Source organism: Thunnus maccoyii, chromosome 12 (genome assembly GCF_910596095.1).
Source record: "Thunnus maccoyii chromosome 12, fThuMac1.1, whole genome shotgun sequence".
In the NCBI taxonomy this organism is placed as follows: Eukaryota; Metazoa; Chordata; class Actinopteri; order Scombriformes; family Scombridae; genus Thunnus; species Thunnus maccoyii.
Window position 1 is genome coordinate 725,596 of NC_056544.1, and position 26,104 is coordinate 751,699.

General features: G+C 42.1%; 1 protein-coding gene across 1 annotated transcript in view; it reads right to left on the reverse strand.

Moving 5' to 3' along the window:
* cntnap2b (contactin associated protein 2b) overlaps positions 1-26,104 on the reverse strand; it is a 66,783-nt gene that overhangs the window by 18,346 nt on the left and 22,333 nt on the right. The window contains exons 8-16 of the mRNA XM_042428747.1: positions 23,461-23,719; positions 23,180-23,329; positions 16,962-17,124; positions 16,690-16,796; positions 16,463-16,582; positions 15,937-16,052; positions 14,329-14,413; positions 13,010-13,166; positions 11,352-11,479 (exon numbers count right to left, since the gene is read on the reverse strand). Of these exons, the coding sequence (XP_042284681.1) occupies positions 11,352-11,479; positions 13,010-13,166; positions 14,329-14,413; positions 15,937-16,052; positions 16,463-16,582; positions 16,690-16,796; positions 16,962-17,124; positions 23,180-23,329; positions 23,461-23,719 (1,285 nt within the window). The remainder of the gene's footprint in view (positions 1-11,351; positions 11,480-13,009; positions 13,167-14,328; positions 14,414-15,936; positions 16,053-16,462; positions 16,583-16,689; positions 16,797-16,961; positions 17,125-23,179; positions 23,330-23,460; positions 23,720-26,104) is intronic.

Below are 26,104 nucleotides of genomic sequence, written 5' to 3' on the forward strand. Positions count from 1 at the left end.
AGAAAAAAACACCAGAACTGAATGAAAATAATAATGTTACTCTGATGATGTGAAAAAGGTCAGTGTCCGGTAGATTGGTGTCAAAGTGAAAGTGAAAGTTTTCTTGCTATTATTGTATTATGTGTGTGTGTGTGTGTGTGTGTGTGTGTGTGTGTGTGAGACACATCATGTACGTACGAATACATACACATACAAACATCTGCTTCTTTATCCTTTTTCATCAGTATGAGAAAAGGATCAACAATATGGAAGAAGGAGGGCAGAATGTAATGTAATGGAATTACTATAGGCCTTTCTTGGCAGGGAAGGTGTTGTTACATGGGGTATGATGTCATGAGATTGGATCCTAAAGGTGGGTGTAAGAGACTCTGCGCAGTAGGGCTGTGTGATATGATGATATATATCGTGTGACAAGAGAAAAACATCTATCATTTCATATTATACTCTATCATTTATATCGTTATGGCACATATCACACTCTTTCTAGCAATATTTGACGTCATTTGGAGTCTGTCCATGTTTGTGTGGATTACATTAATAAATTACTCTTTTTGGCTGACTTTGCAAAGCTTTTATTGCACTTACAGTAACAGAGTTTAGTTGACATCAACTCTCCAACTCTCCACCACTGTCTGTCTCTACTCTGCTGCACTGCACACACATGGAAGGCTGAGAAACAGCAGAGAGGAGAGAAGCAGCTAGTCGGCGACCATAAATGACAGCAAAACGCAGTAGAGACTGTCTTTATTTATGTTGTTTACCAAATTTATGTGCACTTGTTTCATTTCAGCTCAGTGCAAGAGTCTCTGCTGCATTTTGCTGTCACTGATGGTCACGTTACTCTCCTCTGCTCTCTATGGTTCACCGAGGGAAGGGCTGAGCCCTCTGTGTGTGTTGCACACACAGGAGAGACAATGAACCAGGTGAAGTACTCAAATTGATGACAACTACTGTAAGTGCAATAAAAGCTTTGCAAGTAAAAAGCCAAGAAGTGTAATTTAATCCTCACAAAGAATAGAAAGACGGCATGGGAGGGGCAAATTTAATTCAATTTAGTCATTGAATTAAAATGTGCAATATCGGGCTAGGTATCATAATCGGGATATGAAATGACCTACATCGGGATATGCGATTTTGGTCATATCACCCAGCATACTGGGAAGGATGCACAGACTCACAGTCATTATATAGGTCTGTAGGCTAATATAGAAAGAAAAATATCCTAAACTCACTGTGAGTAGCTACAATAAAACGCATGTCACACCCTGAATGGACTTTTGTATGTTTTTTGGACTCTTTGTGTTTTTGTTATCCATCTGATGCCCTCAGACTTGTTTGTTTGTTGTTTGTGTTTTTAGTTGGACTTTTTGAGGGACTCTTTCATTTGTGTTGCACTTATCTGGGTTTGGTCTTCTCTGTTTCCCTTGTGTGTTTTCTCCTCCTGTGTTCATGTGCTCCTCCTCTCACCTGCCCTGCACTACCCTTGTTAGCCATGCCCTGCTCTGTGTCTTCCCCACACCTGCCCTGTATCAGTCTTGTAAGCCCTGCCCTGCTCCCTGTTTCCCTCAGCCAATCACTCCCAGCCTGCACTTGTGTCTTGTCACCTGTTCTCCATTCCCTGATTAGTTTGGTGTGTATTTATAGTCTAGTTTTGAGTTCAGTTCTTGTCGAGTCGTCTGTGCATGTTCCTGTATCTCAGTGTCTCCTGTGACTTTTTGAACCATGTCATTAAATATTCTGCACCGTATCCTGCCTGCCTGCTGTCTCTTGCGTTTGGGTCCACCTGCTCCACTCACCAACCTGACAGGACGACTCGACCAGTAATGGACCCAGCAGAGACAAACCATTTCAAAGGAACCTGTCTGGCACTACTGGGGGGACCTCGATCAGCCAGACGGGCCTCCAAGCTTGCCAGCCACCAGCATTCTGTTTCTTCCATGCCTGACATTCCAGCTCAGATGACTCTTTTTGAATACTTTTGCTATCAGGCATCCAAGACTGCTAGCAAGGAACCTGCTAACCTGCAGCATGCTAGCCACTGGCCTGCTAGCTTTCAGCCCACACCCTGGACTGCTCACAACAAGCCAGCCCCCACGTCTGCTAGGCTTGGGTTCGTGAGCCTGCTACCGGCCGGTCCTGGACCATCTCCAGCCTAAAACCCTTACTTGGGCACCCGCCTGGCTCTGGGAGGCCCTCGGAGCTTCAACCAGAACTCTTGTCGTCAAAGCAGACAACAGCACTGCTCCTTGGGTCGCCTTGCCACCCTGCCTGTTCAATCCAGAACTACTCCTTCATACCCCACCGAGATGAAGCGATCTCCTGTCCCTGCTGGTGTGCAGCAACCCTCTGTTCCTGCTGGCATGCAGCAACTCTCTGTTCCTGTTGGCGTGCAGAAACTCTCTGCTCCTGCTGGCATGCAGCAACTCTCCGTTCCTGCTGGCCTGCAGCAATTGTCCGTTCCTGCTGGCCTGCAGCAACTCCCCGTTCCTGCTGGCGTGCAGCAACTCCCCGTTCCTGCTGGCGTGCAGCAACTCCCCGTTCCTGCTGGCGTGCAGCAACTCCCCGTTCCTGCTAGGCCGTCGCAACAGTCTTCTGTTCCTGCTGGGCCGTCGCAACAGTCTTCTGTTCCTGCTGGGCCGTCGCAACAATCTTCTGTTCCTGCTGGGCCAGTTCCCCGTTCCTGAGCTGTGCCAGTTCCTCATTCCTGAGCTACGCCAATCCCCCATTCCTGAGCTGCAACCATCCTGTCCTTGTCCACCTGAAGTCATGGAGTCACTGGTCATTGGTTTCCTGTGCGGCTGTTTCCTCTGGCTCCCGGTTCCCTGTGGTTCTGGCTTTCCCAGGAGGGCCAGGTCTCCACTTCCTGAAACCCCTGTGGCGTCGCCCTCCGAGCCTGCAGCAGCATCCCCAGTGTCTCCGCCCCCAGAGTCTGCAGCAGCATCCCCGTGGCTCCGCCCCTAAAGGGGCCCAGCCGTCGCTTTCCCTGTCGGCCTGCAGCCATACCTCCAAAGGGGCTCTGCCTTCGCCTTCCCTGTCGGCCTGCAGCCCGACCTCCAGAGGAGTCCCCCCTTCGCTGCCGGCCCCCTGCCCCCTGCCCGGCCTCCTGAAGGGTCCCGCCTTTGCTGCTGGCCTCCTGCAGGGTTTTGCCGTAACCGCCAGCCTGCAGTCCCACTTCCAGAGGGTTTCTGCCTTTGCTGCCAGCCTGCAGCCCAACCACTGGAGAAGCTCCTCACGTCCGGTCACCCTCCCGAGCGACTTCTGCTGCCTGTCCTGCGCCCTTGTCGCCCTCCCGAGCGACTTCACCTGTCTGTCCTGCCTCCAGGCCGTCCTCCAGAGTGACCTCTGCCATCTGCCCTGCACCCCGGTCGTCCTCCAGAGCGACTTCTGCCATCTGTCCTGCGCCCCGGTCGCCCTCCAGGACTGTCCTCCTTTGGCCTCCTCCTCCCCCCATCTTGCGTCAACTGTCCATCCTGTGTCCCTTGGTGGCATTTGTGGGACATCTGGGATCCGTCCCTAAAGTGGGGGGGTGCTGTCACACCATGAATGGACTTTTGTGTGTTTTTTGGACTCTGTGTTTTTGTTCTTTTGACTTCCTTGCTTTTTGTTATCCATCTGATGCCCTCAGACCTCCTTTTTTTTTAGTTGGACTTCTTCAGGGACTCTTTAATTTGTGTTGCACTTATGTTGCCTGGATTTGGTTTTCTGTTTCCCTGGTATGTTTTCTCCTCCTGTGTTCATGTGCTCCTCCTCTCACCTGCCCTGCATTACCCTCGTTGGCCCTGCCCTGCGTCTTCCCCACACCTGCCCTGTATCAGTCTCGTCAGCCCTGCCCTGCTCCCTGTTTCCCTCAGCCAATCACTCCCAGCCTGCACTTGTGTCTAGTCACCTGTTCCCCATTCCCTGATTAGTTTAGTGTGTATTTATAGTCTAGTTTTGAGTTCAGTTCAGTCATCTGTGTATGTTCCTGTGTCTCAGTGTCTCCTGTGACTTTTTGAACCATTTCATTAAATATTCTGCACCATATCCTGCCTGTTGCTTGCGTTTGGGTCCACCTGCTCCACTCACCAACCTGACAGGATCTTAATTTGACAACACATAAAATATCATCAGGAACTTTTCATCTATGTCTCTGAATTTCTGAACTGGATGTTATAAGAATATTATTAAATATAAAATGACCAACTTAGTAAACTAAGTTGGGTCCACTAAGTCTGATGTCACATATCCATGCAGTTTAGCACTGAGGATACGTTCTACCTCAATCAGAAGAGTAAGTAGAACTTCTTCCAGTAGAGCTTCGGTCCCAATTACTACCCGGAGAGCATTTTTGATCAGGCAGATTTCACACTCCCACATGCCTCCAAAGTGGGGAGCTCCAGGTGGGTTGAATTAGAATAGGAATGGATGCACTATCTTCACCACATAGGGCCCAAAGCAATCGACTCCTGTCGAGAAGAACAGAAGCTGGAAGAGTCTCAAACGGGTGGGTGGCAGGTCTGCCATTACTGGTACATTGGGTTGTCCTCTCCATCTCTGACTGTAGAACCCAGTACTGGTGCCTGAGCTCAACAAACACTCAATCAGGCCCGGGATGCCGCAGTTGTGAATCCACTGTTTTAATGAGTAGACTTGTCAGGTATGCATTCATGTACCATTAATGCATGTTGCTAACTTGGCTTGGCAGGAAACCCCGGGATCCACGCTGTGAGCCTTTGCCATGGGAGTGGTGCGGGGATGGTGGTGTGGTCCTGTTGGTGTCCTTCTTTGACTATTGCTGCTATTTGTTATTCCTTGTCGTATCTCTATTATTATTATTATTGTTATTGTTATTATTGTTGTTATTCTGCTTCTCTGTGTCCCCCTGGCTAATTGTGGGGTCGGAGCTGTTAGAGTGAGCCCACAGAACATGCCTTTCTTCAGTTCATCTGCCTCTTCTTGCTCAATTAAGCTTGGCAGTCTTGGCCAGTCCTCCGGATGACAAACAAAAGAAGGGGGTCCTTGGAGCCACGGTTTGGGATAGTAAGCTCAGCCAAAGTCTTACCTCTCGTAGCATCATCAGCAGTGTCATTGACTGAGATACCAAACCTCTATTCACAAAGGTGAGTGAGCTCCTGTATTTCAGTGACTCTGGTTCTAACAAAGACTTTGAACCTACAGGTTTCTGACTTCTACCAGGCCAAAACTGTCATTGAATCAGTCCAGAGATAGGTTTTGTGAATGAGCAGTGTCATTTCTTTGTGTAGGAGGGAGGAGAGTTGGGCTCCGGTTGATGCTCCACACAGCTCTAACCGTGGCATCAACAGTTGTTTCTTAGGAGCAAGCCTGGAACGCGCTATCACAAAGGTTACATGGATCTTGCCTTCACTTTCCATTACAAGGTAAGCTGCTGAAACATTCGCTTGATCCAATGCATCGCAAAACACATGTAAGCTGTATTCAGTGGTTTCAGGGCTCAGCTCCATCAATGTGTACATCCGTGGTAGTGTGATGTTACTCAGCTTTGGTAGTTCTCTCTCCCATGTGGCCCAAGCATCCAGGAGGTCAGGAAGAAGGTTTGGATCCTCCCAGTCCCTTTTCTTTGCCCATAATTTCTGAAGGATAACTTTGGCCCGGGTAGTAATGGGGATTATCACACAGGGTCATACGGGGTGGCTAGTGCCTGGTACATATTGTGCAGAGTGGGAGAGGACACCTTCACTTTATAGCCAAGCCGTTTGAGAGACAATTCCAGCTCAGTCCCAGAGCAGGTTCTTGGGTGTCACTTGGGCTTTTCCAGATTTTTTCAGATCTGGCATCAGTTGGGAGATGTTAGACTGCCCTTTGGTCTTTAGTTGCCCATTGTCTTATCTCGAACCCCCTAGCTGATAATAGGTCGCGTAACTTATCTACAAAGGAAATTGTCTCTGCGGCAGTTGGAAAGCTCAGAGGGAAGTTGTCAACATAAAACGACTCCTTTAGAGCTTGCATTATGTCCTCATTTCCAGTTATGTGGTCCTGTACATGTTTCTGCAACGCAAACATAGTGCAGCAGGGGCTGCTAGTGGCTGCAAATGGCAGGACCTGCCACTGATAGGCATCTGGTGGTCCATCTCGTCTCAAGTTTCTCCAAACAAACCTCACAAGGACTTGATTCTCTGGTAGAAGGCATACCTGGTGGATCCGGCAACAGCTGGTCATTGAGGGATAGCCCTTGATATGAGAATGAGCAATTGAACACCAGCCGGTGTTTCCCATTATGCTCAACAATGTGATGAGGGATGAACCATGACTCATGTGTTTCAGCTACTTCATCCATACAGATTTTTCTGCCATACCCAACATATAGTAGTTTCCTTATCTGCTACTCATAGATGTTGGCCTTAACAGGATCTTTCACCAACAGCCTTTCAGTCCTCCTCAAAAGGACCTCAACTGTTGCTTTCAGAATGGGGGCTCCCTTGATGTGGGGCAGTGGTGTTGCATACCTCAGTGTATCTCCGACCTTCACTAAAATAGTGCATGCTTCCAGGAGACTAATAGCTTCCTGATCCTGATGGAAGCGGGTAACCAGCTATCCACTCCTGAAGGGCAGGACAAAGACATGCCAAAGGAGCTCCACATGTTGATGGAAGTCATCTGGTGTTGATTTGATAGAAATTAAATGCACAATATGTAATTTCAGCCGCTAGGGGTCTCTCAATCAAAACAATAACAAAAGATGGAGTGTGATGACGGTGTGAAGTAGCAAGGGATCATGGGAGTTGTTGTCTTCATTGTTAAATAACCAGCTTCACTGGGATAAGATTACTCCAGTGTTAATCATTCAGGATGTTTTTACTGGGAGCCGAATTACCTGCAGAGATCTCCTCCTCTCCAGAATAAAGCTGTTTCACCTAAAAAAAATCAGTGTTTCTCCAACGATGTACGGTGACTACCGGACGTCCGGTACGGGCTGTTAGCCGAGCTACTGCTAACACTTGTTCGGTTTATTTCTCTTATAACTTTAGATTCAGACGTTAGGGTGGTTTCTCCCGGGAGCTGAATTATCCACAGAGGTCTCCTCCTCTCCAAAAACAAACGTACACGCAGATTAAAATTGTCAAAATACTAATTAACGCTGTTTTACCTAAAAAATCAGTGTTTCTCCAACGATGTATGGCGACGACCGGACGTCCGGGCTGTTAGCTGAGCTGCTGCTAACGTTTGCCCAGTTTATTTCTCTGATAACTTAAGATCCAGACGTCCAATGACTAAAATCCTTCTTTAGGCTAAAAGATATATTTAAAAGCAACCTAAATTTATCATGAAAATGTGGCTTAAAACTGAATAAAAGTCAATTCATAACAGTTTCTGTGGAACAACCACAACACTTAATTATTATCTTGTATGTGTGTAAGTTACTCTTTGGTAGACGCCATTGTAGCAGACAAACACAGCGCCGCCATATACATCTTGTGAGTGTTTACTCTTTGGTAGAGGAGGTATGACGCCATTGACATGCGACCAAATGAAACAGTCCGTTACTTTGATTAAATTACAGATTTCTCTGGGTTTGAAAATTGTTGGAAACATTTGGGATAATGTAAGTACACAAAAATTCAACAAAATATATAACATAGGTCTAGTTGGTTTTAGACATTTTACTGTGAAATAATTACATATTATACCTTTAAGTAGCAATTGGTTGGGGCTCAGTGTGGGGTAAGGCCATTTGGCCCTTGATGTGCTCACCCAAGCTTTATGTGAACCACTGCTGGCCCACCATTAGGGTTAGTGCAAACTGGTTCTTTCTCCACAATCAGGTGGGTTTTGTCTGAGCCGATGTGGAGAAGCAGCTAGACATTAACAAAGGGCTGGATCGGTATCCCTCTAAGATGTTGGTAGCGCTTCTGCAAAAGGGGTACTGGACATGACTGATCTGCAAGAACCAGGCGGCTAGCTGTAAAGGCACTGCGGATGAAATGTCTCTTGGCTGGCTGGATAGTGGATGATAGGTGAAAGTCAACTGAAGCACCAGTGAGCTATATCGTGATAGACTGTCCTCATTGCCATGGACTCAGCTTGACCTACCAGACTGAGTTGATGTGTTGCTTCTTTAAGTATGATGTTGCGCTCAGCACCATCATCAAGTATGGCATAGGTGTCTAGTTACTTACTACCATTCCTTATTATTACAGGAACAACTTTCAGATACACTCCTTCACCTTGTTCAGTAGGTGTGAGGGAGGTTGTCTCGAGTGGCATGAGGAGGTATACCCCTAAGCTTGGCTTTGTGATGACATGCAAGACACGTAGGTGGATTTCCTGACATTCACTTCAAGCCTTTTTGAGTGTACGTATGCATCAGGTCTATGAGTAATGCGGCCACACTTACAATATCTCTTTCCGTGTGATAATTGTAGGGCACTCTGAAAGATAGTGATCATACCTTTACAGAAAAGACATAGCTTTGCTGCTTTCTTTGACTTTGGATTGGAAGGAACTGACTGTGGTCGTGAAACAGGCTCCACGGTAGAGGAGGTATCATTTCCGTGACAGATTGTGACATCTTGCTAGCCCTTTAGCTTTGGCATATTAACTGGTTTGTCCTTTTTTACTGTGCTTGACTTTTCAGGTAAGTTCCGTTGAGCCATTTTGGAAGACAACTGTTGCACTTCAGCCTTCATTCTTAGCCATTCTGCAAGATCCCGAAGGTTGTAGGGGTTGAGATTGTATGTCTGCAGTCGACCATGTGCTTGCAGATGCTCTACGAAATTGTTCCTCAAATATTTAGGAAGCTTACTTAGGAGTCTATGCACATGGCCAGTTGACATCAGCTCCAGTCCATTCAGGCCGTCCAACAAAGTAAACATCCCTACAAGCACATCAACTCTGCGGGCAAAACACTGGAACGCCTTAGAATCGCCTGCCTTGATATCAGGGGAGTTCAGGATGGATGCAATCTCACCTTGTGCAAGCTGTTGTGGTTGCCCAAATTGTTGCTGTAAGGCTTGCATAGCTGCTGACTATGGCTGAGGGTGGTGGCGACAAGCCTGAGCAATAAAGCATGCTTCTTCTGGTACTAGGTGTTCCATAAGGACTCAATATTTAGTGTTCAGATAATTCAGTGCGTGGAGTCAAAAAATAGTCCAGTGCCATCTTCAGATCGGTGAATTCCCTTTCACTATCATTCACCAACTTGGGAAGTGCTGGCACTGGGACTGGTTGAATAGGGAGTTAAGGCACAGTTGAGAATGGCTGAGGGACTATTGGAGCTGATATCACTGGCTATAAAGTGAATGGATTATATGAGGGATACCCTGGCTGATAGGCTGTCTGAACTGGCTGAGGCTGAGAAACCAGTGCAACTGACAGATGGCAGAAAGGGGGCTGAGCCGCTGCCACAGGTAGGGGTTGATATAATGTTGGCAATCCTATGGATGCAAGCTGATGCACCTGCATCGGCTGGTGCTGAGAAGCTGAAACTGGTGCAGTTGCTGGTGAGGTCAGATATACTGGCATGAACTAACTAGAAGCAAGCATGTACTGAGGATAGGCAGCTGCTGTTGCCAATGGCTGAGTCGCGCCCAGTCCAGCTTTCACTGCAAGGGGATGGGTAACTGGTGCTCCTGACTGTATGCACTGATTGGGTGTGCATGCTTAACGTTGGCTGAAGCACCTGTTGATGGCTCCTCAATAGGTGGGTACCTGCTTGCCCAGTCTCTTGGGTTTGAGATATAATAGGCTGTGCCAAGCTAGGGTTAACTGGCAGGCAGTAGAAGTGGGACCTACTGCCGACAGTAGCGTTGATGGCACCGTTGGTAGTGAAGTGGATGCAACTGTATAGCCCGTTGCTATCACTGGTTACTGGGTGAGAAACTGTGTTGGCCCTGACTGTCCCAATATTGATGTAGACGGCAGTATAGGTGTATTGGGTCCTGTATTGCAGATGATGGGCAATATTTAAGGGCGTAAACAGACATATGTACTGCACTGTGGGATGTATAAGCTTGTTGAGAGCTTTGGGAAAGATCACAAAGGCTGGAATTTTGTACTGATGAAGGCCCACTAGTTAACTAAATAACCGCTCCAAGTCAACTTCACCACCATCTTGTTTTCCATCTTTAGACCTCCAATCAGAGAGTGACACGGGGGCAAGAATCTCATATGCCTTCAGACTTTAATCCCATAATGACACAGCGACGTAATCTTGAACAAACATTGAGTTGAAATCGCTAGCAGCAGCATATCAATGTTAACATAGATATTTGCATTTACATGTTAGCATATTTACATTAACATAATGGTAGTAGCAGATTAGCCTTAGCATTAGCGAGTTAGCCTTAGCGAGTTAGCCTTAGCACACTAACTTTAACATTGTAGCATTATAACTACTTATGAAGTGATAATGGCAAAAAGAATTAACAACAGCTGAACCTGAACAGCTGAACTCAACCGACTGCAAAAAGAAGTCCGACTGTATGGAAGTCTATGAGAAAATGACCCTACTTCTCACTTGATTTATTACCTCAGTAAACACTTTCCTAATGAGTTTATGGTCTTAATCACTAGTTTTGAGTCTTCTTCAATATATCATGATCTAAAAAAGTCTTGTCCAGCATTTGGTTGTGGTAAAAGATCCTCTAAGGAGTCAGATGTTCAGTTTTTCCAGCGAGTACATTTTGTTTTAATGGTTTTAGGCCTGTTTTGCGCTAGCAGAAATTAGCATTAGCATTAGCGTTATCACTGTTAACCATAGATTGTAAATGCACTGTTTTAACCAAGCTAGCAGTTAGCGCTATGGTCACCTCCACCCTCTCATCCAAATATGGTCACTTCTGGCCCTAAAAATCAAACATGGCAATGGTCAAATCCAAGATGGCAATGGTCAAATCACTAAACTCAAGGCCTAAAAACGGCAGTTCGCAAACCAATGAGTGATGTCATGGTGACTACTTCCATATTTTTTTACAGTCTATGAGCAGACTGCATACAAAGGACCCCCCAGAAGGCCCCCTTAGTTGTCTTAGTCACTGCCTGACCAAATTCCTAAACTGTACCTTATGTATTACTACCACTTGCTTGTGAAAGATGGGGAATTTACAACAGACCTAGCTCTTTTGCGAACACCTCCGCACCTGATGGCCTTATAAAATAAAATAAAATAAAAAAATAAAATCATTATCTGTTTCTGTGCACTCTATGCATGGCTTCTATGCACTGCCTGAACTTAACTTTATGGCACTTGTGTTATCCTCTCCTGACTAGATACTTGCTTGTGTCGTATTAACTCTCATGTGTATGTTGCTTTGGATAAAAGCGTCTGCCAAATAAAATTGTAACATTGTGTGTGTGTGTGTTTGTGTCTGTGTGTGTATGAGATATTGACTCACGGTCCCCATGGCATCTGAGCGGCCCTATTGTTAGTTTGGCTTCAGATCCAGCTCTGCTTGTATCACCGACCACAACCTGACTGACTGGTAAATGGTCTTTATACACCAACAGGCCTGCATCCTCCCTCCTGCACACACACACACACACACAGACACATGTAAGTCATGTCCAGAACATATAACATATTAAACTAGACAATATCTTAAGCAGTTTTACAAGCATTACAGCAGCCAATCACAAAGATTTCACATATATGTCCAAATAAACTTTATTCAGAACTATAACCACTAATTTGGAAGCAAACATAGAGAGCATGATGATTGCTTTTTGGTAGAACATAAATCCTTAATTGATAGGGTGATGGGGTGGGTTTTTCTGGGCAGTTGACATGTTGAACCCTAATACTCCCCTTTATTAACTCTATCCATCCATCCATCCATTTTCCGCCACATATCTGGGACCGGGTCGTGGTGGGATCAGACTGAATAAGAAAACCCACACATCCTTCACCCCAGCAACACCCTCCACCTCCTCCTGGGGGATCTCAAGGCATTCCCAGGCCAGAAGAGATATGTAGTCCATCCAGTATGTTCTGGGTCTGCCCTGGGGTCTCCTACCAGTTGGATGTGCCTGGAACAACTACAGAGGGGGGCATCCAGGAGGCATCCTAACCACATGCCCAAACCACCTCAGCTGGTTACTTTTGATAGGAAGGAGAAGCGGCTATACTCTTAGCTTCCCTTGGATTGCCGAGCTCATCAGCCTATCTCTAAGACTGAACCCAGACACTCTCCGGAAGAAACTCATTCTTTCAGTCACTACCCAAAGCTTGTGACCATAGGTGAGGGTTGGGACATAGACCAACTGGTAAATTGAGACCTTTGCCTTCCTTTATAAACATTCCAAATTTAACATCTGACAAAACTTAACAATGGTTCAAAGCTTATCTTTGTATCTGGGAACAGTGTGTTATTATTACTAATGAGAAATCATCTTTCTCAGAGAGTTCCACATGGTTCTCTCCTTGGTACACTTCCATTTATATATAAATGACCAGAATTATCTATGCAGACAATACTGTTATAGTGATACTGATTTAGTAGAACTATCTCCTCAGTTTCTATCTATGGCAAAATGGTTAGAAAACAGATTTCTAAAAGCAAACATTAAGAAAAGCATGATAATGTGCTTTTCATCCAGTGGTCCGCCCTTGTCAGAAGCAAACTTACACACAGTGTAAGTTTGCTTCTTGTTTCAAAGCTGAAACAAGAAAAAGTGTTGCAAGATGTAATGGATGTTTAAAATGGACAGTCATTTCGTTTGTTTTGTTTGCCTTTGCTTTTAATTCCACTTATATAGTCCATTTAAAAGCTGGATTGAATTTTGTGTAGTATTAGCATTTCGGACATTGGTACATTGGAAACAAACAACATACATACAATGGATGAAAAGGAATAAAACAGATTTCACTGACATTCTTGTTTTACATTGATTGGATACAGGAGTCATGTAGTGATATGATGTAGTGAGTTTAATTAGCCAAAGCATTGATGATATCAGTGCAGATTAGTGAGGGTAAGGACTACATTCAAATGTAAATGTAGAAACTTAACTAGTGAAAAGTAAGAACCTGCTCATTGAACAGTGACCCACTCACCAGGTGCGCAGGTCAGCGTCACAGTTGCAGTAGTGTTTGGGGACAGTGCAATTGTGTTCGATACCACAGGAACACTTCTGTATCCCTGGTCCTGAACCCCCCCAATAAAAATGTCTTTCATTGGCTCTTCCTACCCACCAGCTAAACGGTACGCCACCTGGAAGTCACACCAACAACATACAGCCAGTTTACTTTCACTTTAGTTAGATCAATATGTGGGTTTTAAATGCTCTAATGCGATTGGTAACAACAGGATAATAATAAGATAAACAGATAGTTGGGGATAGTTGTGAAATCTATAGAGTTTGAAATATGTGTTGACATATTCAACTTATTTAACATATTCATATTCAAATTTGGTTTATATGGCACACATGAACCTCAAAAAGAATTTATTTAAATATCCCCTCCAGACATGTTTTAAGTCATTGAAAAATACTGCTTGAATATTAATTTGTGTCTGACATGGGTTTTGCATAAAAATGTTCAATTACATGGTTAAAAATGATTAAAATAAAATGTATTCCATCCAGAATGCAGGATCTATGAATATACAAATATTTTTCAAAACTCAAGACTTTTGGGGGATTTTTGGGGGGGTGATTTTTCTCTAATATGTCCAACACTTGAGAGAACCAGAAACTGCTATTTTAGCTGCAGAGGCTGCTAAGAAAGAAATAAGTTGCAAATTGGCTTGAATTTTCATGTCTTGTGTTGAATATTGGGAAAACCGTAAGCATTTATGTCACTAATAAGCACAAGAAATATACTTTATGTACATGATCAAAAAATGTGTAAATGACATTAAATACTGTCAAAATTTCATGCTAGTCTAAGGCAAACAAGATAGCATTAACACCAATTATGTTACTTTATAAATAAGCCTTGAAAGTCTTGGATAGGAAACTGCAGCAGTATCTACGTTTGAATTTAGTATTCATTTGTATTGCATTTTTACGAATAGTATAAGTTGAATTAGTGTTTGGGTCTACCTGCCAAGGGACTGCAGATGGAACTTAGCTAGCTAAATCTGGTACAATACATCTCTTTCCCTACATGAGATAAATGTTTTCTTTCATATATGTTCCCTGACAAATAAATGTCAACGACTAAACTGGTTTAATGTCTTAATGTCTCTGGTTTAATGTCTTTTATATGTGCTTTATATGCAATCTTAATCTGAAAAGTAAGTGTTAACTATAGCTGTAAAATAAATGTAGTGGAGATAAAAGTACTTCAAAATTGTACTTAAGTAAAGTACATAAGTAAATGTAATACTTCTGTCTGCTGATGAGATCCAGTTCTGATGGATACTTTACCAGGAGAGTTGAGCAGACGAGACATTCGGCAGGCATACGCTACATACTGTTCACACTTCTCAGCAGTGCTGGTGACTGACAGCACCTGGACACATATGCACACACCATAATGAGTCATTTTTCATGTTATTATGACATATTTTTCCTCATTATTGACAAAACCAAATTATTTTAACAAGAAACTTTTCTTGTTATGACAATTATCACGTCATTTTGTCATATCAAGACACCTTCTCTTTATTTCATGATACCTACTTAACCATCTAAACATGATATATTGATACATAGAGTTTCACATGCTACACTTCATAATCCCCTCGATGTTGACAGTCAGCTGTTGACTGGCACAAGTGCACATGGCCCACCAGCATCACTGTGGCCTAAAATACTGTTTCTCTATTTGATTATTGATTATGTCAGTGATTGAATGGCATTGAATTTGTGCAAAATGTCAAGGTTTAATGTGTACCTACAGTGCCAGTCAAAAGTTTGGATACATTTGCCCATTCTCTTGAATGAGAAAGTGTGTCCTAACTTTTGACTGGTACTGTATATAATATCATTTCATAATTTTTTCAGTGTTGGACTAAACCTGTTAAAGTTTCCCCGATCACAGATTAGACTGGATTAGACTAGATAGATTGACAATAATTTAACATCGATAGAAAATAAACAAAGAAGTGATTGGAAATAACTAGTAACTAAAAACACTATTGTTAAATAAGAAACTGAAGGCAGTAGACTGCAGACTGGTGAATATGACATGACTCTTTTGTTGTATTAATGGAAATGGAAATTTAGTGCTGTGGCCATTATGTGATATTAGTGGCCTGTGGAATTGTCATGTTTATGTCACCTCCATTCACTCTGTTTTAACTTAAAGGTGCAGTGTGTAGAATTTAGTGGCATCTAGCAGAATGGACTTGGCAGAAATGGAATATAATATTCATAAGTATGTTTTAATCAATGTATAATGACCTGAAAACACTGGTGGGTTTGGGGGGGGTATGGTAAAAGGGTATTTTACACGGTTTGGTAAAATACCCTCTAAGGTGTCCTCGCACTATGATAAAGTGCCCTCTAAGGTGCCCACACAGTATGATAAAATGCCCTCTAAGGTGCCCCCCCAGTATGATAAAGTGTCCTCTGAGGTGCCCCCACAGTATGATAAAATGTCCTCTGAGGTGCCCCCACAGTATGATAAAATGCCCTTTAAGGTGCCCCCGCAGTATGATAAAATACCCTTTAAGGTGCCCCCGCAGTATGATAAAGTGCCCTTTAAGGTGCCCCCACAGTATGATAAAGTGCCCTTGAAGGTGCCCCCACAGTATGATAAAATGCCCTCTAAGGTGCCCCCACAGTATGGTAAAATACTGATTGCGGTTGGGGGTTGGTGGCATCAGTTGGTTGCAATCTGCAACCTCACCGTTGGATGCCACAAAATCCTACACACTGGACCTTTAAATGTACATTTCATTTACTTCAACTTGCGCATGTATCCCATTATTACCAAAGCAACACAACAAAAAACCAATCTGACCAAACATAACACAACCAAGCAAAGTGCACAGCAGGTGAACATCAATTAAATATGTGGTCATGGTGTACCTGTTCATCAGTCACATTGTAAGTGATCTGCAGCACTGCCTTCCCCTCCTGGTCTGCACTGGTGACTGACGTCTGAGGAGACAGATTGTTTTTCAGCGTGGTCCAAACCTTCTCCTCTAAAAGAAAGAAAGAAAACATTCTATAATACTCTCCACACACTCTTTAGCAAAGATTGACCTGCACTATACAGTATGTTAGCAGATGCTTAATAACTTACACAATATATACGGTTATATGTTATTCTATATGAAACAGAATGACAGATACATGTTTCCATACCACAATAGCTACTGTAACATTCACAAACACAATTATGTTTTGACTGATTTACAAACATGGGAAGACATTTTGTGGGTGTAATAAGTGTAATAAGTGTAGTCCCTGAAGATAAGTGTTGAAAGTAGAGCTCACGTATGTGCAAAATTCTGGAGCAAGCATTAATAAAAGATATTATGGGAAATACACAGAGTCACAGTCAAAATTAAACAGATTGTTGACCCACACCCTTCTCACTGTGATGTCTCACCTGTCATGTCACAGCTGACTCTGAAGGGGGCGATAGATCCACTGCCATCTGGGTCTATCCAGTAGCTCCCTGAGCTCTTACCGAGGTGTTTGTACTCCTCACAGGACTGCTGAAACATTGCTACAGAGGAGACACAACACAGCTCAGCAGACACAAAGCACATACAGAGGTGTGTGTGTGTGTGTGTGTGTGTGTGTGTGTGTGTGTGTGCGCGCGTGCATACTTACATGTATGGCAGGTAGCTCCAGTGTATCCAGTGCTGCTACAGTTGCAGCTGAATGTATCCCACGTCTGAGAACAGAGACCACCATGCTCACAGTGGTTAGGGACACACCTGATATGGTACACATTTGGACAGTGGAAGGAAACTCATGAAAACACAGCAGGGACAAATTTCCAACCCAGAATATTTGCTGTGAGGGAACAGCATTGTTACCCTGTACTTTCACTTCCTGAGTGTATAACATTCTGCACGTATAATTCTGACTCAGTTGGATACCTGTCTATAATGGCACACATATCCAGGCTGACATTTTCAAAGGTTCCAATGAGGCCCTGTTCCACAGCCCTGAGGTCAGCTAGATGGTCGTCTATGTGGATCATCTGCATGCAGCCCTGGAAGGAGCGCTGAAGTGACCGGGAGTTAGTGTGCAGGAAGTAGCCTGGAGACAATCAGAAGAGGTCAAAGGTAATTATTACAACCACTAGAGAAATGACCTAGCACAGTTTATCTCTGCTGAATCTTTCTTTCACTCCCTGTCATCCCCATTCCCATTTTTTTTACATTTAATTTATTCAGTTAACAGATCAAGTAGGCTATATTTTCTGTAAATTGTATTTTTCACCGTAAAGGTCTAAATATTGTTTCAAAGCCTTCTCCACACTGCCAAGAACAATGTCCTGGTGGGGGAAATGAAGAATCCTTTGCTTTTTTATTTAATAGTCACATTTAGTCACATTTAAATATGTTGAGTCTAAAAATGCTGGATGGAATCAGTCTACGAAATGTAGACTGATTCAAAGCCAATCAGTTCGTCATTACAGACACATGACGGTCATAATAAGAATAAGCTCACTCAAATCCAAAGTTTGAAATTCTGAAAATACTGCCATACTCCCCAAAAACATACAGGTATTTCCATGCAATGACCTGTACCCACAGATTTCACTGTTAAAGCATGTCAATCGCAGACAAATGTGTTTCTGCCTGATACTTTCATTTTACACTTCTGTTCTAAACCATTTTCTTGTGAGAGCTTATTTGCTTGCTGTTATCAATATATTGAACATATATTTATTTTCAAAACCATTAACTGTGTCCGGCCTCATACCTAGGTACATGTTTCAAATGAAAACGGGATTGTCATTTTCAGTACCTTCTCCATAATAGGCTTAACTTTTTCCCAATATTGCAAGAGTAGTGGACAACCCTAGATCACACAATAATGGTTTGCTTTGTCTTCCCCACAGGCTCTCCAACGTGAAGTGTCTGTGTTTAAAAAACTCTTTTGTGCTGGCGTTTTGAAGATCCCTATCATATTCTTCCATCCAAACTCTCTCCAGGAATGGGCTGATGTACTTTTCCATTGTTGTTGGTTTAATCTTTCCCACATTCCCTCTTGTAATGTAAAATTACCTTCCTTTTCCCACTTCTTCCTTTATATATGTTGTGTCTTCTCCCTTTAAGTCTTGTAGCCCATTATATAACTTGGAAATATTTCTATGACCTGGGTCGGATTTATATCCCATTAGGAAGACCTTTAAAAGCCCTGAATTCTTCTTGTTTAAGTCCTCCTTTCTTAATGTTCTCTCGATGTAATATCTAAGCTGTAAGAATCTATAGAAATCTTCATTTCTTAATCCATGGTGATCTTTTAGTTCCTGGAAGTTTCTCAGTGTTCCTCTTGTATAGAGGTCACTCTATTTTGCCAGTCCATTTTCAGCACATTTTTTAAATCTAGCTTCTGTCTTGTTGGGTATAAAATCTGAGTCATAGGCTATCCACCTTATCAGATGGTAAGGTTCTTTAGTCTGGTTTTCTTTCATCACATTAAACCAAATTTTGAGTGATATCTTTATCCCTGGGTTAGCCTCTCTAACATATGTGCAGAGTGCACTGTCGCCTATTATAGCTTGCAGTAGTATGACATTTGATATCTGGCATTCTATCTCTTTCCACTTTACTGTTTAAGACAGGTTACATATGTAGATTAGTGTTCTTATCGGCGCTGCTTGGCAGTAATTTTTAATGTTTGGAAGGGAGAGACCTCCTTTTTCTTTAGAGAACTGCAGAGTATTAAACCTGATCCTAGGCCTCTTTCCCTGCCAAATAAATCTCGAAATCATTTTGTCCAATTCTAGGAATTTTTCATTTAGGAGTTTGGCTGGAATGGTTTGAAACAAGTATAAAAGTCTTGGTAATATGTTCATTTCTTTTGCTTCTACTCTCTGTGCTAATCCTAGGAAGGGCAACAGATTCTATTTTGTCAAGTCAGATTTAATCTTGGAGATCAAGGGCTCATAGTTTATTGCTACAATTTTGTCAAGGTTTCTTGGAATGTTCACTCCCAAGTACCTAATTGCTTGAGTTGGGATGTAGTTGAATGTCAAAACCTGGGATTTGTGGGCATTTAGTCTGTATCCTGATAAGGAACCATATTCTATTAATACAGTGTTCCCCGGTGGGCCAACGAGAACCTCCACCAGGCCAAAAAAATATTTTTCTGAATGCCAAAAATAACGCCAAATATCCATTCATTTGGAAATCAATAATCAATAGTGTTTGGGAGCCTCTGTGCGACACTGTTCTGAAACATGAGTCAACCTCTGTGTCATTGCCTGGGAAACTCTTGATGTGATGCGAGTGCCAGTGCTATCAGAGTCCCTTTAAATTACTGCCAAGAGAAAGCATATGGGATGCAGGTTAGCTAACGTGAGCATGGCACCACCTATAAGAGAAAAAACTCTAATGCAGGTGACGGACAAACAAATATATCAACGTTTTACTCCAAAACTCTGGAGTCAAGCAAAAATACAGATGGGGAAGAAGAGAGAGGGGCAACTTACTTTTATGCAATAAATGCAGCTTATTAGGTCATCCTCTCTTTGTGACCACTTTGTTTTAAGTCTTGAATATACTGAGCAAACAAAAATTTGAATGCAAATATAAACTGCAGACCGCCTGCTTGCGCCACCTGTCCGAAGCTGACCACGCAAATATGCTATCCCAAGTGTCTCGTCCCTTTAAGGTTTTTTCAGTGCGTACCACCAGTCCTGAAAAAAATTCTAGGGGAAACACTGTTAAAACTCTGGTCAGTTCTGGGAAGGAGGTATTCGGGCGCCCCAGGTATACTAAAATGTTGTCTGCAAATAGCGCTATTTTTTGATCTTCTTTCTTTGAATCTTTCTTTGATCTTCGCAAATAAGATCGGGGACATGGGGCAACCTTGTGAGCATCCCCGTTCTAACTCAGAAGTGCCTGAAAATCCACCGTTTATCCTTATCTTAGCTGTTGGTTTACTGTATAATACTTGTATTGTCTTAAATTTTTCATGAAAATGGAACCAGGATAATACTTTGTACAGAAAAGGCCAGTCTACGGAGTCAAAAGCTTTTTCTGCATGTAACCCTAGTGTAACAGCTTCCTCATTGTTCTTTTTTATATGATTGATTAAATGCAGTGGATGTCTGATATTGTCCTGGGTTTGCCTTTGTCTAATGAAGCCTGTTTGGTCCAAACTGATTTTTATGTTTCATGTGTTTAGGTGTTGGGTCTTTTTTGTATATTAATCTCTCCATTTGTTGCTTCTTTAATTTATAAGCCAGGAGTTTAGCTGATGTATTACTTATTTCGTAGTATTTTTGTTTCATAAATGTCAATTCTTTCTGAAAATCTAAAGAGTATATCTCATTTATTTGATCTTTTATTACCTTGATCTGTTGGTTAGTGCTTACTTTGGTTCTGTCTTTATTTTTCCTTTCTAGATTAACCAATTCCAGCTCTAATTTGTTTAATTTCTCTTGTCTAACTTTTTCTGAAGTGACATTTTTTCAATAATTTTCCCCCTAAACACTGCTTTGCAGGCGTCCCACAGCATTAGGGGGAAACTTCCCCATTGTCATTTTCTTTTAAATAGATTTCAATTTCTTTCCGCAATGATTTTGTCCTACTACTACTATCCAGTTCCATATAGACAGGGCTATGATCAGATAAATACATCACTCCAATTTTACAGGACCTTATTCTGTCGATATCTTTGTAATACGTAAAGAAATAATCAATCTTTGCGTAGGATGTATGTGGTGCAGATTAAAAAATATAGTCTTTAGCTGTGGTGTTCAATTCTCTCCAAACATCACAAATTGCCATTTCTTTAAGCATCTCTCTAATTTTCTTGCTCATAGCATTTTTTTGGCTGTGGGTTGTACCTGAGGCATCCAAATGTGGATATAACCTTAAATTGAAACCCCCCACACACATATCACAAATCCTTGCGCTTTGGTGATCATTAAATCAAAAATGTGCCTATAAAATATCCATTTAGCTCCTGGAGGTCCATATACATTTAGCAGCATGACCTCAGTTGTGTCTCATCTCCTAATTACCATATTGTATGTACTTTATCTTTTAGTTCTGAGAGTTTTTCAAACACAACTTAATATCAGTGTTGCTACACCCTTTCTGTGTCCTGATTTGTAAGATGTTGAGAAAACTTGATTAAAACCCTGTCTTCTGAGTTTCGCATATTCATGTTCTGTTAAATGGGTTTCTTGTAAGAATACTATTTCTGTCTTATCTTTTCTCATTTTGCTCAGAATTTTACTCCTTTTGACTGGATTGAGGACACCTTTAACATTGTAGGAGACTAACTTCACTTTAACTGACTAGTCTTCCATCCTGTTTGATATTTATGACACACCTTTATCTTAAATCTTCCCCTTTTGCTACTCGAACTTAAAAAGAACATGAATAAAACTGAACAAAAAACACTGAACAAAATAAGTGTTGAAAATGTCTGAGAATAAACTTCCTGTTTCCAGGTATTCTTTGCAACCTTAAAGGAGCCATGACGGAGTGACGGCTCAGAGGGATAATCTCCGCGCCACTCTGGTTGTGGAGGGCCCTCACTTAGCACTAGAGCTCTGATTTGGTCCATGTCTTTAATAGCTTATTCAAGTCCCAATCACCTGTCTGTAGAGGACAGCATCATTAACCTGTTGTTAGGGAGACATCTGTGTAGTGTTACGTCGCCGTGTATTTTACCACAGCTCCTTAGTCTCGGTTGCTGTCATCTTGGACAGTTAACTTTACAAATGAAAAAGGATGTTACCTAAGTGTAGTGTGGATCAAGCATTTGGCACAGTCATGGCCACATGTTATTCCCTTATGAAAGCAACCAGCTTCTTTTTATATCCCGGTTGTGTTGTTTCGTATGTTGCTCTATCCCGGTTGTGTTGTTGCAGATGTTGCATACAGCTCTGGCTGTATGCAACATCTGTTTTTTGTTTCTGTCAGTCCAGTTCGCTGGGGGTTTGTATACCATCACTGGAAGACCTCTCCTCCCCATGTCTTTGGTGGTGTCCTCTGCTGAGTTGTACACACACATCTCTCTCTCGTAGAATACCCTCAGTTTAGCCGGGAATAGTGTTTGGAAATGTACTTTATTTTCCCTCAGCACTGTCTTCACTTCCTGAAGACATCTGGGGCAAAGTTTTGGTCCAAAATCACCTTTTGTTCCAGATATACAAAGCCCCTTTTCTGCTAGGCCAACTTTAATATGTTTTCTTAAGTTCTGAAACTCACAAACTTGACTACTATGGAGCGCGGGGGGTCTGTGATGGCGGCCTCAGTCCCAGGGCCCGATGTGCTCTTTCAACCCTGAGATCAGCTGTATCAGGAATTCCCAAGTTCTCTTTTCATAAGTTTTCCACAAACGCTGTCATGCCTTCCACTATACCATGGATTCTTATGTTGTCCCTTCTTGACCTCCCTTCTTGGTCAGTTAGCCTAGCTTCCAGTTTCACCTGTCGTTTCAACAGCTCCATCATAGCATCTTCCATTCCCTGTACTCTTTCTTCCGCTGCTGAAATTCGGTTTTTGTCTTTTATTTCTCAGAGAGCGTCTCCGTTTTCGTGGCGAAAGTCTCTCAGTTCCTGAAGTATTGTCTGTAGCCTGGCCATGTCATTAGCAGCCTGTAGCTCCTCCACCTCAGAATGGCTGCCGTTTTCCTCCTCATTTCTAGCCTCAATTTCTCCATCTGCCAGAATCTGTTCGTTAACGTGCCAGACACTCTTTTGTCTCCCTTTAGGCATAGTATCAACACCTTGTGAACCTCATATAGCACTTGATCAAAATAAACCTTAAATTGACAACATTTTTTAAGCAAGGATCGAATAGCTCTGAAGTTAAGCTGCTACGGTCGTTGTCCGTAAGTCGAGGAGATGTCATTTTAAGGATTTTACGAGATATTCTTTTTTTTTTTTTGGTGGAAAAACATATCAGACACAAATTATTATTCAAAGTATAATATTTTATATACATCTTCAAACATGTCTGGAGGGGATCTTTAATCAAACTTTGACTTAACTAAAAGAAGCTGATTTATGTCATTGGGTCACCTGATTCACTGACTGAAAAGAAAAATATGCTATACTGCCTCCACTTAATGAAACATGCAAAGTTATTTGGATGGTTAGTTATGTTTTTTAGTTCATCACCTCCGAAGTAGTATGTTCCTCCAGTCTGGATCTGGATGGGAATGGCTGTTCTGACTGTGGATGCCTCGTCTCCATCAACTGTCAGCATAGCATAGTTCTCCAGTGCATTCAGATGGACACTGTGCCATTGTCCATCATTCAGACCCGAACCTGAGAGGAAAAACACACTTTAGTAAGTTAACTTTAACAGGATCAAACTGGTACAACAACAATAATTAAGGATAACAGCAAGATTTTAAAAAAATCTAAAAGTGATAACCAATTGAACTAATTGAGCTCACCTGATGAGATGTCAATACGAGTGTTCTTCTTCTGCGTCACATTCATGTAGACTGTGATCTTGCCATCCGTCAGTCCCAGCTCCACCCAGCCGTCAGCCAGTGCTGTGAACATCAGCAGCCCATTGGGGTTCCATGTCCTGAAAGACAGACTGACTGACAGAGTGTCGCTGTCACTCTGACCTGGCAGCCGCAGGAAGGATGTGGAGTTGAAGAAGACCGGGAAGGAGTTGGACTCAGCACACGAGAAAGTCAGATTACGCTACAGTGGCAGAAAGAAACAGAGAAGAATTAAAGTAGTAGTAGCTGATCTCAATCATGGACTGTAGGTGAGAACTTACACCATAGACTACTGCTCAGACTCAATAATCTTTTTATTTTGAGATTGAAACTCTGTGTTACACTAACACTTCTTCAGGAATCCTATTTTACCAGAGTCTTAACTTTGAACAGTAAGCTTGTTATACATAGTCATCTAGACTTGACTTGCAAAGTCTTAACCAAAGAGAAGTATAACCCCACACTTCTATTTTGCTCCTCTGTTCCTCTGTCTGACAAATATTTATCCACATGGCTGGACCTTTTATCTTACTTCTATAACTGTACTAATCAATATCTTTTTATCAACAATGGATTGACTGATTATATGTAATGTGAAAGGTGTTGCCTGTAACAATTCAGCTCCTTAGCTCCAAGGAGTGTATTAGCCTTGTTAAGCTCATTGTTTTGGTTTTCCAGCTATCAAACTCTGCTCTGATCAACCTGATAAACCCACTGTACACTACCCACCCAGCACCAAACAGTAGGCAGACAAAGTTAGAAACTAGCTGGTGAAGAAAGTGGAGCATTTAGCAGCTAAAGACACAGATATTTTTCTCAGGAGTTAGTGGAGACCAAACCAGAGCTAAAAGGAGAGTAAATACTGGACTTAAATTCTTCTCATGTTTGTGCCCACCTGAGTTTTTACCTACAAATACTGTCTAGTTAAAACTAGACAAGGTCAAAACCTAGTATATGGCTGGACTGTGTCTGGGTGTGTAAAATTGTGGCCAATTTGTTACAGGGATAGTCAGTGGTAGTATCTATAATGCAAATTCCTGGATATTAAATCTTCATCTGGAGGCTGTGGTAGGAATTATAAATAAAAGTTTTGACAGCATTGGGTGCAAATTCAGAGGCTGCCAAGTTAATCCAGTTACAGCAAGTGCACCTACACTAAACTGATATAACAGCCTACATGAGTGTCATATTTTATATAAAGGATATTTTTGGTCATAATTAAAATTAAAAGTCCAAATAGAAAATTAAAAGACATAAAATTAAAAAGATAATTATTTTCGTACATTACAAGGAATAACCAGGCCATAATTAGACTTAAAAATAAAAATAAAATTGAACAAGCAAAGCTAAAATGTAAAATGATCATTTGAAAATGTAAAGTGACAATGAAAAAAACGAAATTTAAAATGCAAAAGCTAAAATGGAAATGCTCATACTGAAAGCTTAATTTGTAAAGATGAAATTGAAAATGGCAATGGAAATAAGAAAAGGAAAACATCAAATATGGAACCCAAAATGGGAAACGCAAAAGCTTAAAAGGATATACTTAAATTAAAAGCTTAAATAGATTTTTTTTTTTTTGCATTTGCATTTTAAATTTAATCTTTTCCATTTTGCATTAGGCATTTGCCATTTGGCATTTAGCTTTTCAAGCTGCATCTAAATGAGAAGGCGTGGCCCAAAGGCTGGAGGAAGGGTTTGAAATGGCTGGGGGGCAGCATGGGGGGCATGTAAGATGTGATGAATTTGAATGAATGTGATGGCATTTTCAGTCCAAAATGGCGTCAGTGCTACAGAAGCGCCATCTAGTGGCAGTTGTCAAAAAAGCACCAGAGTTTTGTCTCCTGTGCGTCTATACTCTTTGGTTCTTCTTCTACTTTGGACTCAGTCTGCTCTGCCAAACTCACCGTGCTCTTTAGCAGTCAGCTCCCCCTGTTGTCCATTAGGTGCCTCTGCACCCCAGCTGTTTCAAAACCTCCCTCCAGCCTTTGGGCCATGCCTCCTCATTTACATAAAGCTTGAAAACCCAAATGGCAAATGCCTAAGGGAAAATGAAGGGGGGGGGGGGGTAGTTTCTAATCACATGAAGTCTGATTGTGGTCCAGCCAAAAATCAAATGTGCCCAGTCAGCTTTTCGTAACATTACAAGATGTCCAAAAGTGTGTTACCAGCTGAATCAATGCTGAATTGAACAAATTTCAACCTGCACCAGCTGTAAATCATGACAAGTATACCATTTACTTTCAAAACCTGAAGGAGCTAAGGTGCAGTTTTGAGACATCATACAACTGTTTGTATTATCCTGTTATTTTAATCAGAGGAAAACACTGGTCAACAAAACATACACACTCACACAAACACACACGTAACAGGAGGGAGGATCAAATTAATGATGCTTGGTGTGACAGGAAGAGGACAGTTTCAGTGTTGACCTATTTGAATCACACTGTTTCAGGTGGCTTTGTGTATACTGTAAAATAAATAGATGCTGGTTATTTGTAGCACATTTATTTTACTAGTCGATGCAATGTTCACAGTTCCATATGAAGTTTCAAGTAATGAACCTGTATCTGATGTTACAGATCGC